This window comes from Aptenodytes patagonicus, chromosome W, assembly GCF_965638725.1.
Source record: "Aptenodytes patagonicus chromosome W, bAptPat1.pri.cur, whole genome shotgun sequence".
Classification (NCBI taxonomy): Eukaryota; Metazoa; Chordata; class Aves; order Sphenisciformes; family Spheniscidae; genus Aptenodytes; species Aptenodytes patagonicus.
In genome coordinates this window covers 1,330,432-1,345,006 of record NC_134981.1, presented here as the reverse complement: position 1 = coordinate 1,345,006, position 14,575 = coordinate 1,330,432, and the positions used below count along the sequence as shown (strand labels likewise).

The 14,575-nt window shown below is 44.3% G+C and overlaps 1 protein-coding gene across 16 annotated transcripts in view; it reads right to left on the bottom strand.

The window, feature by feature from the left end:
* LOC143171885 (transcription factor 4) overlaps positions 1 to 12,026 on the bottom strand; it is a 244,185-nt gene extending 232,159 nt beyond the window's left edge. For 6 of the 16 annotated variants that reach the window (XM_076361021.1, XM_076361022.1, XM_076361033.1 and 3 more), the window contains exons 1-3: positions 10,330 to 10,366; positions 9,678 to 9,769; positions 7,901 to 7,973 (exon numbers count right to left, since the gene is read on the bottom strand). In XM_076361021.1, coding sequence (XP_076217136.1) covers positions 7,901 to 7,973; positions 9,678 to 9,769; positions 10,330 to 10,360 — 196 coding nt within the window. In that variant the 5' untranslated portion in view covers positions 10,361 to 10,366. The other 10 variants (XM_076361028.1, XM_076361040.1, XM_076361027.1 and 7 more) reach the window with 9 other exon arrangements.
* Positions 12,027 to 14,575: the final 2,549 nt, after the last annotated feature.

The following is a 14,575-nucleotide window of genomic DNA, read 5'->3' as shown; positions in this document are numbered from 1 at the left end:
GGTACCCCGCTGAGACAGCGGAGCAGAAGGCACCACCAAGTGCCAGATACATCGTCTTAACCTCGGAAGCCTTTTCACAGGTGAAAAGAAAATCATTATATTCAACAAATCAAGTCTTAGGGGATTAGACAAATTCCACAAGAGTACTCTGCAAATAGAGCAGCGCGTGTGAAGCATTGTTTCCAAAATAGATCAATACCCAGCACGGACAACAATAGATTGCAGCTACGTATTGTCATTACTACCTATAGTAGTCTTGAAAGACATCGTTAAACGGTGACTGTCACAATAGCTCTCACACGAACAATGCTGTTACTGCACCATCACATGAAATACTTTCTCACCACCCTGAAATCCACGAAGATAAACCCATTTTTAAATACACCTGGTTGTTTGATATGCAGATCAACTGTACTAGTGTTTACCTTGGCAGACAGAGTAAATATGCCAACCTTTCTCAACGCTTTTCCTATTTCTGTAAGTTTGCTAAGAAAAGAAATTACACAACAGCCTTTGAAAACATTAGAAAAATTATCTCAGAATTTGGTCATTGCCACCCCTCTGCTTTGCCAAGAAGCACTAGGCAGAAAGCTTTCATTGCAAACAGGTTAAAGAAGAAAATTTAGCAGGCTAGTGTTACAAGGCCACGGATTTGTGCCCAGGCGCAAACCCCAAAGTCACAGGTTTGAAAACCTTTCAACGGCACAAATGGTAAGAGGCAGATTTTGGCATTTGGGCTAGATCCCATGAGGCACACGATACCTCCCAGATGACAAAAAAAGTGGAGGCCTCTCAACATCTCATTGCCTCAGACTGATGGGCAGCATCAGCTGCATAAAGGCAGATGAGGAAATTTGGTAGTGACTTTTACTTAGCGGTTAATAGTACAGAATAAATAACACCAAATTGAATTATTCAAGGGACTCGTTTTAACTGTTGTTATTCCTCCTGTCTTCCGAGGTGCAAGAGGAACTCTATGGACTATCTACAGACACTGGCAGATGGTACATACTATTACGTGTATATTAATTTTATATGCCTACATCTTCAGCAGGACACGTAAAACATTCCCAGGCTATGCCGGCTCCTCTCTGATGACCGCACAGTGAGCTTGCTTGAACTAGAAATTTGTCTGAGCAATGACAGCGTGATCTGGCTGGGAGGATCCGTCTCACCTAGCCTTCGACAGCCAGAACGCAGCAAGCTATGTCTCGGCAAATCGCTAGGTCCTTTGGTAGAGAATAGGCATCACCAGAAAATGATTCACAGCGCTGATCTGAAGTGCCTTGGGGCAATCTCTCCTCTGCCAGCTATGAGGAGCCCTAGGAGATGTAGGCACCTGACTTTCGTAAGGCTGCATTTCATAAGCTTCAAAACAATAGGCTGCCTCCGATTCAGGACATAAGAAAATAATTTCCACTTCTTGAAATGTAATTTCTATCCCTTTTTAGTTCTACTCTGATTATGTCCACCACCCTGGTATCATTTATCTGGGAAAATTTTGGTAAAAGATCTTTAAACCATTACAAACACATACCCTGTTCCTTATTAAACAATTGCAGATCTGTTATCTTGGCTTATGGGAACTGATCTAAATAACATCGTGATATCAAACACGGAAAACCACAGGCCTGGGGCCACCAGGGCTCTACTCTTTTTCTGGGCCTTGCAAAGACACAAATTTCCAGATACAAAATGTAGTTTACCATTAGAAGTAAATGTTTGATCTGTAAAGCTTACAAAATGACTTTGTTTATCATAGCAGATGAAAAAAAAAAGGAATAATTTTAAACTCAAAACAAAACTGTTTATATGACAGCTTTTAGTGCTCCATGATTCTGTGCATTTAAGAGAGATTCAAGCAATTAACAGCATAAACTTTCATTACATAGTTCTGTTATATATGTTTATGTGACTTAGTTGTTCATCTGTTATTTAAGTGATTTCCTCATTACAATAGTATGGAAAAGATATTTGCTGATCTTGTCAAAAAATGTCAAGCAGTTCATTCGCAACGTTCCTGGGATCCCAAAGTGTGTGCTTAAATCCTTTTACTTACTAGGTAAGTAAAATATCAAAGCAATTTCAAAATTCAGTAATGGTTGAAATGACTGGGGGGGGAATAAATTAAATCACATATCCTTTCTGCAGTAGCCAAAAAATAAGTGTAAGTGGTGAAAGATTAAAATCTGTGTGACCTGGTGTTCATGAGATGCACAGACTGACAATTATTTGTGCCTATTTAATGTTTCTTGGGAATTCAGTCAATGGAAGCTGCATTTGCCTATGACAAAAATCAATATGAATTTGGGAGTGGCACAAGTACAAATCTAATGGGAAGAAGCCAAATTGTACCTCACACGCTCCCAAATGCCTTTTTTTCCTGCATCCCTTACTGAACACGTTAGACAAGCTTTGTACTCCTACTTAATTCCAAGTCAGACCTAAGTTCACTGGTTATAGATACACTTTGTTCACAGATACCTCATATCCACCGAATCATCTAAAACATTATTTCTGTTACTGCTAAATCTGGCAATGGCAGGCACAAACATCTCCTCCAAGTGACATTTGGCTGGATCTGGCCCCCAAGCATTTCAGTCTCTCAGACAGCTAATGTGTATGTTTTTGAATTATTAAATATATTCAGGAGTCTTGACAAGGTAGACAGGCAATGATTATGACAAAAAGTATTTTAAAAAAAAGCTACAGTATCCAACAGGCATGACTGAACCGTTTCAGATACAATTCGCTTAGATCAGATCCAATGCAACCTCTTTGCCAAGTATTTGTTTAGACCCTCTTCCATTTAATAAGGCTAGTTTTCTTCCAACATCAAAAATCAAGGGGATTCGTGTCTTTTTTTTTTTTCTTTTTTTTTTTTTTTTTTTTATTACCAAGATAGGACCTTAGCTTCCAGATTTAAATCTATGTGAGTGACTGTAGGTGGCTGTGTCTCTGGAACGTCCTCTGCAGGATACACTCAGTTTGCCACTGCAAGCAAGATACAAATTCAGAAGTAACCTCTCATCTTTGTAACTATATATTTAGCTCCTCCAAGTATGCAGTACGGTGTCTCAGGCCAATTCAAATACCGTAGCGTGGGTCTTTTTCTGCCCCCACAGTACTCTTTTTAATAGGACTCGGAGGGGAGGAGGATTGAACGCTTCACAAGTAAACATAGCTGGAAGGATGGGAGGTAACTAGCATTCTTCTTCTTCTTAATCATAATTACGAAACATTAGGGATGAAAAATATGGAAGCAGTTGTCTTTGTGTATCTACGTAGCTAAAGCCTCAAGTATTTTTCAACAGGCAAAACAAGAGAGGAGTATTACAAAGCACTGCCACGGGCCAGCAGCAGCAGAGCCGGGCCGGGCGAGGGGCCGGAGGGTCTGGGGCTCGGAGGTGCCGTGCCCTGCGCACCAGCACGCTGGAGACCTGGAATGGCGCCTGGCAATCGGAGGAACGTGGTGCAACACGCAAGCAAAGCCAACACCCAAATTCAATCGTAATTTTCTGTGTTTTCTGACATATACCATTACAAATGTGGACTACCCTTCAGAGTCACCTATGGAATTGCAATAGCCATGTACCTACTACACTTCTTCATTATTAAAAGTACTTTTCTGATCCATCTGCTTAAAATTTCTCATGTATTAATTTTTTTCTTTTGAATGGCAATTCTGCATTATAACCTCCAAAATAAATTGCACTCTTTCAAAATCCTCCCTAGTAAAGGGTGTATTCTTCCCTAGCACACACACGCATTATTCCTATTGCCGCTAATGGGACCTGTGCACGCATCCCAGGGTGTACCTAACCTGAGCGGCTGTCAAAACGTTTTCAAGATAGAGATTGTATTTAACTCCAGTTTTTCTGATGATCCACCAATAATAGCAAAATTATGCACCTTTCCCAGAAGGCCACACTGCAAAAATGAACTGTACTTAAATAACTATATTTGGTTATCATTTACTCACAGACACATCAGAAGTAAAAAAAGGACTTCAAAATCAAGCTGAATTTGTGATTCCCTAGTTAAAGATGTATTAATTTGTAATCACTGTTATTCTAATGCAGGACAAGCCCTAATCAAACTAATGGCAAAATTAAAAGCAAGCCTTTAAATCCCTTAAACTGACTTTGCTTTATTCAGTGATGTCTGTGCTAGCAAAGATTTTAGATTTTTTTTTTTTTGTGCAATAGGAATGGCCAGTCATAAGAAGTCAGTTGTTCTACTGCTACTCACACCTACACAATATTCAAACATATACATAGTGGGCAATCTATAACAGATGCTTGAAAACTTAGGTAAAATTAAATACTTAAAATAGAAGAAGCAGAAATTGAACATAATCAGGAAGATGTGGGCTTTGATTAACAGTTCGAAAACTGAAATATGCGAAATGTGACAGACCTAGCAAATTCTTGAGCACCACAATTGTTGAAAAACTGCTTCAAAATCCATTCCCAAAAATCGAGCACCAGCGATCATCATCTTCCCCTTATTTTACAACGGCTCGCACTAAGATTATGACAAATGCTTTTACTGCAGAAGCTAAGGTAAACTATTCAGAAAATTTTAGAAAATCTGGGAAAATTAATTTTATTTTGGCAACTGTCCTAAAAAAGGAAAAAAAAAAAGGAAGGGAAAAAAAAAAGGAAGAAAAAAAAAAGAAAAAAAGAAAAACCCTGCTTCGTTCTAATGGATGTGTATTGTTCAATTTAAGTAACAGGTATTAAATCACTTTACAAATACAATATAAATTTGAGGTAACTCCAGGGGAGTTTTCTTAAAAATAATTTCAGTCTTCACCAATTCTCCCTGTTAAGGTCAGAGTCTCTAAACCAGCATGGCTGAATTGTTTTAGTGCTCTCTGCTGAACACCTGCAAACATCAAACAAAAACTCCTGGTCCTTTACTGGGTTGACAAAAGCCTTTCATGTGAAAAATGCTCCATGGGAATGTCACGGCTGTGGCTCAGGTTACATTCCTTTCTCCCTTGCAGCCCTCACCATTTCTTAACATGGTAAGAAGCCATGTTTGTGAAATTAAAGATTAAAAGGAAATGTGGCTTTACTTTATTTTCATTCACACATTACAAATCACAATAGAGCATCATATATTAGATGAGTAAAAAGCTATTAAGGTGACTTTAAGCATGAAATATTACCACACTTCCTAAAGTACAGTTAGTTTCACTTCACTGCTTGGGTTTACTTTTCTTTGGGGTCCTTTTTTTTTTTTTTTTTTTTTTTTTGTCTTTTTTTCTCCCCCCTATAAGAGAAGTTTCGGGTTAATGCAGAGGAATGACATCTGTGGTTCCCCATCTCAGTAAATATAATTTTTAAAAGAGGACCATTAAGAGAAGGTCAGCTCAGACTTCAGAAGGGCATCTGTCCAGGAGGAAGAACAGGCTGCATTCGGATAGCTAAAATTCTGTATTATCAATATGCATAATTAGAATAATAAACTGTGTTCATATGTTAGTAATGGACCTATCCTTAATCCTTCCATATAGTTGCAGAAAACATCTCTTGAAGCAGTTGTCTGGGCACTATCATATCAAATCTGAATTTCTCAAGTGCTGGCTCATTACGACACCGCACACCAAATATTCTTAAGAAGCAAGACTCTCGCACACAGCTAGCTGGCCAGCAAGAGCACAGGGAAACAATAGCCACGCTTCTCCTTCACGCAACTGTATCTTCAGGCCACACATCCACCCTCTCACCGAGTATCAGCGAGGGGCAATTCACTGATACCTACATTCTGACAACTTTTTTGAAATCACTGATCACTCACTACAAAACTCCCTGTCTAATAACCAAGCAACAGATATTTATATCGTAAATTCAGAATGATTTTCCCTTAGAAGAGCGTACCCTGTGCTGCACGCCATTGTGCAAACAATCTACCAACATACAGTATACGTTCCTTTATCAAGCAGGCTACTTCATCCTCCACCATCAGAGACTGGTGTATTCAAGCATTTACATGTCGTTACAGTGTGGGAGAGTTCAGGTGTTATTTTAAATGGTCTATATCTTAATATTACTAACTTATTTCAGCTCATTAAATTATCTGTGTGTCTAAAATGATGCGTCAAAGTTACTTTGCATTAGCTTTCAGATTTAGAGACAATAAAAAACAATATAACCCCTCGATTTCACTCACTGTTCAGATTTGCTATCCATGGTATTTCTGATCAAAATTACTTCATAGATGAGGTTTACGATGCGTTTATTAAATATAACTACCTAGTCAATTGCTGTTAGACCAAGTGTTAGTTGCTGCATTGACTGGTATATAAGCATGACAAATTGATTTGTCTGGCACAAACACTCTTCCCTTCTTTCCAGTGAAAACAAATACAGTGAATATTATGTATTCGGTTAAATCAGTTATTAAAATTATGTAATTCAGAAAATGACAAAAAATAGGGTTAAAATCTTTAGCTCGTGAGATGTAAGGCAAATTCTGTTTGGAAAGTTATTCAAACCTAACAGGAAAATTCTCCAAGCCACTATATTCATAAAGTAACCAAATTTGTGAAGATAAAACAGAAACATGTTATTATTTTGAAAGCCTGAATAGAGTAAAATTCACAAAATGAGTGCTTAATAATTGTAGGCGGCATTTGATTAGTATCTTAAAAATGTATATTACAGACTACCTTCAAATTAGGAAGTCCTTCTTCGGAAATAAAAAGTTAATTGACATACTAGTGCATTTAATAAAAATGGCTATACTGAATACACAGAAGAGGTTCCTTTAATTGAGCACAAACTGCAAATACCAGGCATGAAACCATATGCAATGACGTGTTTATATCTAGATATCCACTGGCAGTTTGCAGTGAAGACTTGTCCAAATTTACCATCTGATTTAGAACAGTACTCTGTGTATAACAATACTACGTACAGTGTGTTGGTATGTGTAATTGCCTGTGCTTTTAAAACACTGCAACTCTCTACCCGGACATGTATTTGTGTCCTGTCCAAAACACCACATCCGCAAGGCAGGGAACCCTCTTAAACGAACTTAATAGAAGAGTAAGGAAATTTCAAATGCGTAAGTATCTTTGCTAGTTTTACTTCTAATTTGTCAGGCATATAAAAGCCTCTATATAAAACTTTAGTTGCCAGACAATTATTGTACACATATGTTCTACCGCAAAGAGCTCTGATATTTCTTTTGTCGTCAAACAGGACTCCTGTTTTTACAGAATGCAGAAGTTGCCCATATAGTACTAACTACAGCCAAATAAACAAACATACAAACAAACAAATCCTCCAGTTACATTTCAGGGACTCTTCAAAAGGAGTCAAATATTTAGAAAGAAAATGCCCTGTCTTCCATCAGGAAAAGAAACTAGCCTGAAGATTTTAATTCACCGAAAAATATTCCATCGGCCAACAGTGATCTCTAATACTAAAGGGTTCTTTTCCCGGAAGAGATTGGTGTTTATACTCGGATACTTGCTTATTTATTTATTTAATTTAAGCAGCCTTCAATTCTTAGTCACAAAATTAATTCTCACGCAAGATGTTTTGATTATCATTTCTGACATACAAAAGATAGCATCTGAAATTGTAAATAAAAATCTCCAATGCTCAATTTAAAAAAGATTTAAACCAGCTCACCTTGAACAATTGCACAGAGGAGAAGTTTAGGGTTTTTTTAAAAAAATCATAAATGTATGGAAATACTGTGAAAATGTCCCAGTCTTGTGGAAATAATAACAATAGTAATAGCCAGCGCTTAGGAATAATTCTGCTCAAATCTGAACGAATCTGCTCCTCAGAAGAGATTAACACAACCACAACAAAGGTAATGCCTATGGATAAATAGCTAACAACATTTTAACTACATACGAAACAAAAATTTTACATACTTGAGCCAGTAAAATGTCCACTTGCCAAGGAAGTTGGTCCATTTTTCCCACTGCTCACAGGAGGTGAAAACATCTAAAAAAAACAAAGAGGCATTACTACTGGAAAACAAGAGATTCCCGAGTCCACTGTTAGTCAAAAGTTCCTTCCACATTCGCTGTGAACTACATTAATAGTTTGTCTACCACGAAACATCATCCCCCACAGACCTGAAAACAAGTCAATATTTCTTACAGCCCCCACCAGCCCCTCAGCACCATCATCACGTTTTTATTAGGCTCATTAGCTCCCCAAAACAATATTCGCTTCCCGAAGAGTTTGAGCAACCCCAGTCCCCAGCAGCATTATCCAGGCTGGGAAGCGGGGCTCGCTCCCCTCTCCAACTCTCACGCTGACAAAGGCGAAAAAAAAGTTTATTTTGTTGAAACCTTGGCCATAAATGTAGCAATGTCCATTTCCATCCCGCTTTAGGATTTGCCTGTCATATGTGAACCCAAATAATAATAATGCAAAGTGCCACCTGCCCTAAATTCTCATTTCGTCTCTAACACGAGAGAGCAATTTGAAGCAAGGCTCTCTCCCTCTCCCCCTCTCTCTCCCTCTCTCTCGCTCCCTCTCTCTCTCCCTAGCATTTATTTCGACCCTAATTGGTTTCTCTCTTCTTCGACGTGTCTAGTGGATAATACGCACCTTCCCTGAGTCAGAGCCTGCAAAAAGCGAAGGAACAAATGGAAAAAGTGCAACAAGCAAAGAGGGGGCTGCAAAGCTGCCTCAGGCTACGTTTCCTGGCCAAACTTCCCCAAGCCATTCCTCCAAAGCAAAGTCTGGAGCAGCAGCAGCAGCACCAGCCTGAAGCAGCCTCATTTACACGGGGGGGGGGGGGGTGTCAGGTTTTTGCGGGGTGTTGCTGGTCTTTAGGAACATACATGCATCTCACAGCAAACGGATTCTCCCCTTAAATAAATAAATAACTGGATAGATAGATACTCCTGACATATTGGGGGGGAAGGGAGGGGATGGGGAGAGGAAGGAAGGGGCTGGGAGGGGGAGGGGGAGCCTGACAAAACTAGACAAGTGCACACGTCCGGATTAACGTTTGGCCTCCAAACCAGCCCGGCCAGGAGCAGCCCAAAGAGACAAAAAGTACTTTTTTTTTTTTTTTTTTTAAAAAAAAAAAAAGCACCATCTAGCTGGGGGGGCTTCGGAAAAGATTGGAGCAGTTTTAATGACAGCAGAAGCCATATGAGATTTCAGTGAAAACTTTAAACTGAGACAGTCATGGATTTCTTTGCACTTTCCATGTGCCAAAAAATGAAACAAGGGAAGAACTGAAAATAGAATATAAGCAACTAATTAGCAATTAATTAGTTCATGTGCCAACAACGCTATAAAACGTAAAGCACAATAAAAGTGCTAGATATTGTTATTAACTAATGATGAGAAATGTTCGGTTTTAGGGCCGTCTCTTTTTGTATGAATTATTTTAGACATCCAAGACATTAAAATAAGCTGTGAACACGATTGCATCTCCCATCACATACAGAAAGAAATAATAAAAAGACTCTAATTTTTGTTTTTCTTTTTTTTTTTAAGCAAAAAGATATTTACCATGGTTCTAGCTGCTGATTAAAAATTGCCCAATGTACTTAGATCGCAGTTTTGTTTTGGTTTTGTTGGTTTGGCTTTTTGGTTTTTTGTTTTTTTTTTTTTTTTAGTTTAACAGATCAGCTAGAAGATATTTTTTTACAGCTGTTGTTAATTTCCACCGTTGTTTCTTACCGCACTGAAATCCAGTAAATCACTCAGTTCTTTGTCCGTCCCTAAGGCAGCCATTCGCTGTTGGTGATGCATTTTAGCAAAATCACACAAACCTAGAAACATGGAAATAACCGCAATCAGAAACCCAGTCCCGAGCCTTGCAGGAAACACAATCGGATTTTTCAGGAAGGTGGGGGTCGGGGGGTGGGTAGTTGAGAAGAAGGGAGGGAAAAAAGATGGAGGGGCAGCAAAAACAACAACAACAAAAAAGCGATATTGTATTTCCAAAGAGGCGATCGAAACCCGGTAACATCCACTCTAAACCCAAATCCGGAGGAGAAAAAAAAAGAAAAAGCCTCGCTCCCGGAGCATCATTTATGCAACAGGAGGTTCAGCGAGGAATGAATGAGGATCCCAGAGAAGAAACTACAGCCATCCGCTCCCAACTTTTTCCCTTCTCCTTCTTCCACGCAAAGTAGCGTTTAGAGGCAGAAACGGCAAATAGCGATAAGAGCAATGAAAAAAAAGAGATGCAAAGTCGCAGGCTACGGAGGCGCCGGTGCGGAGGGACGCGGGGCGGGGGTGGCGGGGCCGGGAGGGAAGCAGAGAGCAGCCTTTGACAATTAGCCCCAATTTCTAATTTGCGGAGAGGAGGGGGGTTAATAGCAACAACCCAGGAGCGGCTCGGGCCTGTGCGGAGTCATCGGTTCCCTCCGAGCGCCCGGGGGGAGGGGAGGAGAGGGGAGGGCAGGGCAGGGAAGGGAAGGGAAGGGAAGGAAGGGAAAGGAAGGAAGGAAGGAAGGGAGGAAGGGGCGCGGAGCCCGGCGGAGCCCGGCGCGGCGGCCGCCTCGCCGCAGCCCCGCCGAGCGCCGGCCCCGCCGCTACCCACCGCCGCCGCGCTGCCGGGCCGGGCGCCCGCCGGCCCCGCGCTCCCGCTCCCGCCGCCGGCTCCGCGCCCGCCCGCGCACCGACCGCCCCGGCGCGGGCCTGCCGCCGCCCGCGGAGCGCGGCGCGGCGCGGCGGAGCGCGGGGCCGGGCGCCGCGCCGCCTCCGTACCCGCGGATCATGGAGCTGCAGATCCCGGGCGGCCGCCGACTGCCGCCCGCGCCGCACTTTTGCGGGGATTATACTTTAAATTTCCCCAGCTCGCGCACATACACATGGCAAAGCGAGTTTATACGAGGCTGCCGATACACGTGATGCGGAGACTTTGCCAAGAGGAACAATATTTTCTCCCCTTGTATTATCCGGTCCGTTTTTTGTATCCTGCTTTGTTTTGGTTTGTTTGTGACCCCCCCCTCCCCTCCCCGTGCCTACAGCTAAATTTCCAACCCGGTTTTCGATTTACAGAGCGCGTTGCCGCAAACTTTGCAAAATCGGCCCTTTGATTCGCTTTACGCTCAAGTTTCTGGGGACGATGCCAGCGGCCCCCTCCCCCCTCAGCACGTTATACTTTTATTTTACATTTTGCTATTGCAGGCCCGACGCACCGCACAAAAACTAGTTCGACTTCATTTTCCGGTAGGAAATAAAGCACCGAGTTAATCACGCTTCGCGTTTGCACCTTAGTGTGCATCTCACACGTGTAATTACACCGTGTATACATTATGTATATTTATACACACGAGCAATTCTGTGTGCGCACACGCGGTGTGCTATTTGCATTTACACATCGAATAACTTGCACCTCTTTTTAAGTAACACATTGGGATCGACAATTTAAAAAAAAAAAAAAAAACCACAGACAAGTTACTCTAACAGCAAATTGTAACTTTACCTTAAATGGCCACAAATATGTTCACAATATTCCAAGGGGGGGAAAAAAAAAAGGAACAAAAATAAAAAACAAAAATAAAAAAGAAGAGAGGAATCTTCTGCCAAAGTGCTTTATTATCTCACACGTGTGTGACCCTCCAAAACCACGAAAAAGTACTGTACGTGTCAGTCCTGCTCCGGGGTACTCCACAGCTTTACAGGCACCCTACACCTGGCTTTGTTGGGATTTGGGGTTCCCGACCACCAAACGCCCGCCACCAGCTCCCCCACCCAGACAGCCGAGACGCCAGCCAGCCGGAAAAAAAAAGGAAAAAAAAAAAGGAAGAAGAAAAAAAAAAAAAAGGCAAAAAGAAAGGAAAAAAAGAAGGTCCGACAACTTTTCCCTCTATTGTTTTTACAAACACATGGTGACTGACAAACTGCGAGCGCCGTGGCGGCTGGGGGACTTTCCCCCCTGTCCTTCCTTAAAAAAAAAAAAAAAAAAAAAAAAAAAAAAGGCGAAGCCCCCAGAGCGAGCGCGGAGCCGCCCGTCCCAAACTTGTTCCAAGTTTACAGCGCTCTCCTCCTCCTCCTCCTCACCACCACGGCCTCCCCCGCGGAGACGCGGATAATAGCATCTTTCCCTGGAAGACACATCGCCAGCCGCTCACATCCGGGCAATGCCCGCCGCCTTATAAGCGCCGCCGCCGCCGCCGCCGCGCCGCCGCTCGCAGACAATGACGAGGGAGGGAGGGAGGCGGGCGGGACGGCGCGGCAGCGGCGCGGGGCGAGCAAGATGGAGGGGCCCGCCGCCCCCCGGCCGCGCCGCCCCGCGCCCTCCGGACCGGCCGCGCCGCGCAGCGCAGCGCGCCCGCGGAACAGCGCGCAGGCGGTCCGCGCCCGCCCACGTGCTCCGCGGGAGCGCCCGGGCCGGGGGGCAGGCGGGCGGGCATGCAGGCACCCCTCCGGCTTGCGGGGGGGGGGCCCGCATTGCCCCCCACCGCGCAGGAGCCTGGGAGGGGGGTGGCGGGATGCTGGGGGGGGGCGTTTGTTTTGATTATCTCTTTAAATATAATGGGAGCGGAGCACCATCACCGCTCTGAGGGTGCGCAAGCAGTTCCTGAAAATTAAAATGCAGAAGTGAGTGGGAAAGGGCAAAGGGAGCAAAAGGGGGGGAGGAAATGGGGAGGGGGAAGGACCAAAGGAAGGAGGCTCTGCAGGTGGGGGACGGACAGGGCGGTCGGACAGGGAGAGGGATGGCAGGGCCCAGGCCTGGAAGGGATTAGGAGAAATAACGAGCGGGGTGCCGCTCTGGATGGCTGGGGCAGGAGGAGAGCTGCGGACCCCATTTCTTTCCCTCCACAGCTTGCTCAAGGGTGGTGAGAGACTCTCTGATGAACGAGAGGCTTTCTTGCATCCACGTTACCCTGCTGGGCCTGGAGATGAAAGTGTAAACCCAAAAGCAGTGGTAGAAAAGTAAAGGTGCCATAAATTTAGACCTTTTGAAACCAGAGGATACCAAGGCACCCACGCAGTGCTGTGGGACCGGGGAGGATGTCGTGGCCCGGAGCAGGGCTGGGGAGGGCCGTCAGGGGTGGGTACCATGGGGAGAGCAGCACCGTGGTACCATGTTGCTGCATGGCGAAGGCTGCTGTCCCTGAGGCCTGTCTGGGGGGTACCAGCCACGCATACACCCCCTGTAAAACTTTCTAGATCCCAGGCCTCATTTTCACTGATCTGTATCTTCCCCCGATCCTCTCCTGGACTGGAAAGTGTCCTCTTCTCCACGATGCACCATGTACACACTGCAGTATGCTCAGAGAGACTCTCAGATAAGGACACGTGGTTGGTTGTACCCCATGGTGAAATGGTGAGAGAAAAGCAGAAACAACTTAAAAGATAAGGGCCTTTCAGGGGGCACGGAGTGCAGACATACCGTGTAATACAAAAATACCTGATCACTCTTAACTGTGAAAATGTCACCAGGTCAGCACTGGTTCCCCCTCAGCAGTGCTCCCGAAGCTGGCTTCCCCCTGACCACCAGGATATCCATGCGGAGCGTTCCCCACATCAATGTGAACAAGGCCATCTTCCAGCATGGCCTGAAAACCAAATGAGAAACAAGGGTGCTGAGGTGGCTGCCCAGGAGGGGGTTGCCCCTGCCAACATGGAGGTTCTCCTGTGGCTGTGTTACACAGGTGTGAGGATACCTGGTCTTGATGAGGGGTGGACTCCCTCTGCAGCTGGAGGCTGCGTTTGTTCCTGGAGTCAGAACTGCCGATGCCCCGCTCCAATAGACTCCTCCCTCAGAAGCACCCAAAGCCACCAGCATCCCCATTTCTCATGCCAAGTAATGGTTCAGAGAGAGCACTCACCTGCTCATCATGCTTCTCACTGAGCCACTAGCCCTCGTGGAAGTCAAGCGGGAGTCCCAAATAGCGTCCCTCATGTCTTTTCCTGTTCACAATGGGTACTGAACACAGCATCACGTTTGGTGTCTCCAGCGACGACTCCATCACATGTTGCATACGGGTCAAGGAGGCCCTTCTCTGTGCTTCTTCCTTGAGCACGAGTTGCCGTAATTTTGCCTGTGCCACAGGCTACTGAGCACCTGTTTCAGAATAGCTTTGCAAAATTGTTGTGCACCCTGCCCATGGGGAAGAAGGGCACAGATGTCCTCCCAGGAGGAGGTGGCACCCACTTGCCACGAGGGCTCCGTCTTCTGCCCTGGCCATGATGTTTGGAAGAAGGGACCTGTTCACAGGCCCTGGCATGTGGTGTGAGAGTATATAAGATGGGTGACACTGTGTGGGACATGTATTCACAGAGCTGCAGTGGTCTCCACAGGTGTAAGTCATCCAGACAAGACAGGCACACTACAATGCTTTAGATGCTAGAAGAAGTCCAAGGCACAGATAATGTGGGCAGTCAGGATTTTGGCCTGAGGGGGCTGATGGGAACATTTAAGGGACAGTGTACTCAGTCAATATTATTTACTGCTTTTAGCGTATCGGCTTCAATTTGTCTTCAACAACTGCCTCGATGGCCAGAGTACCAAGTTCAGTGAGGCTCTGAGGCTGGAACTGTTCCTGAACAAAACCGTTGACAGCCGCTGGGACCTGGCTGCGTGCTTCATCGCGCTCCCTGCCGTAGACGTTACTTTG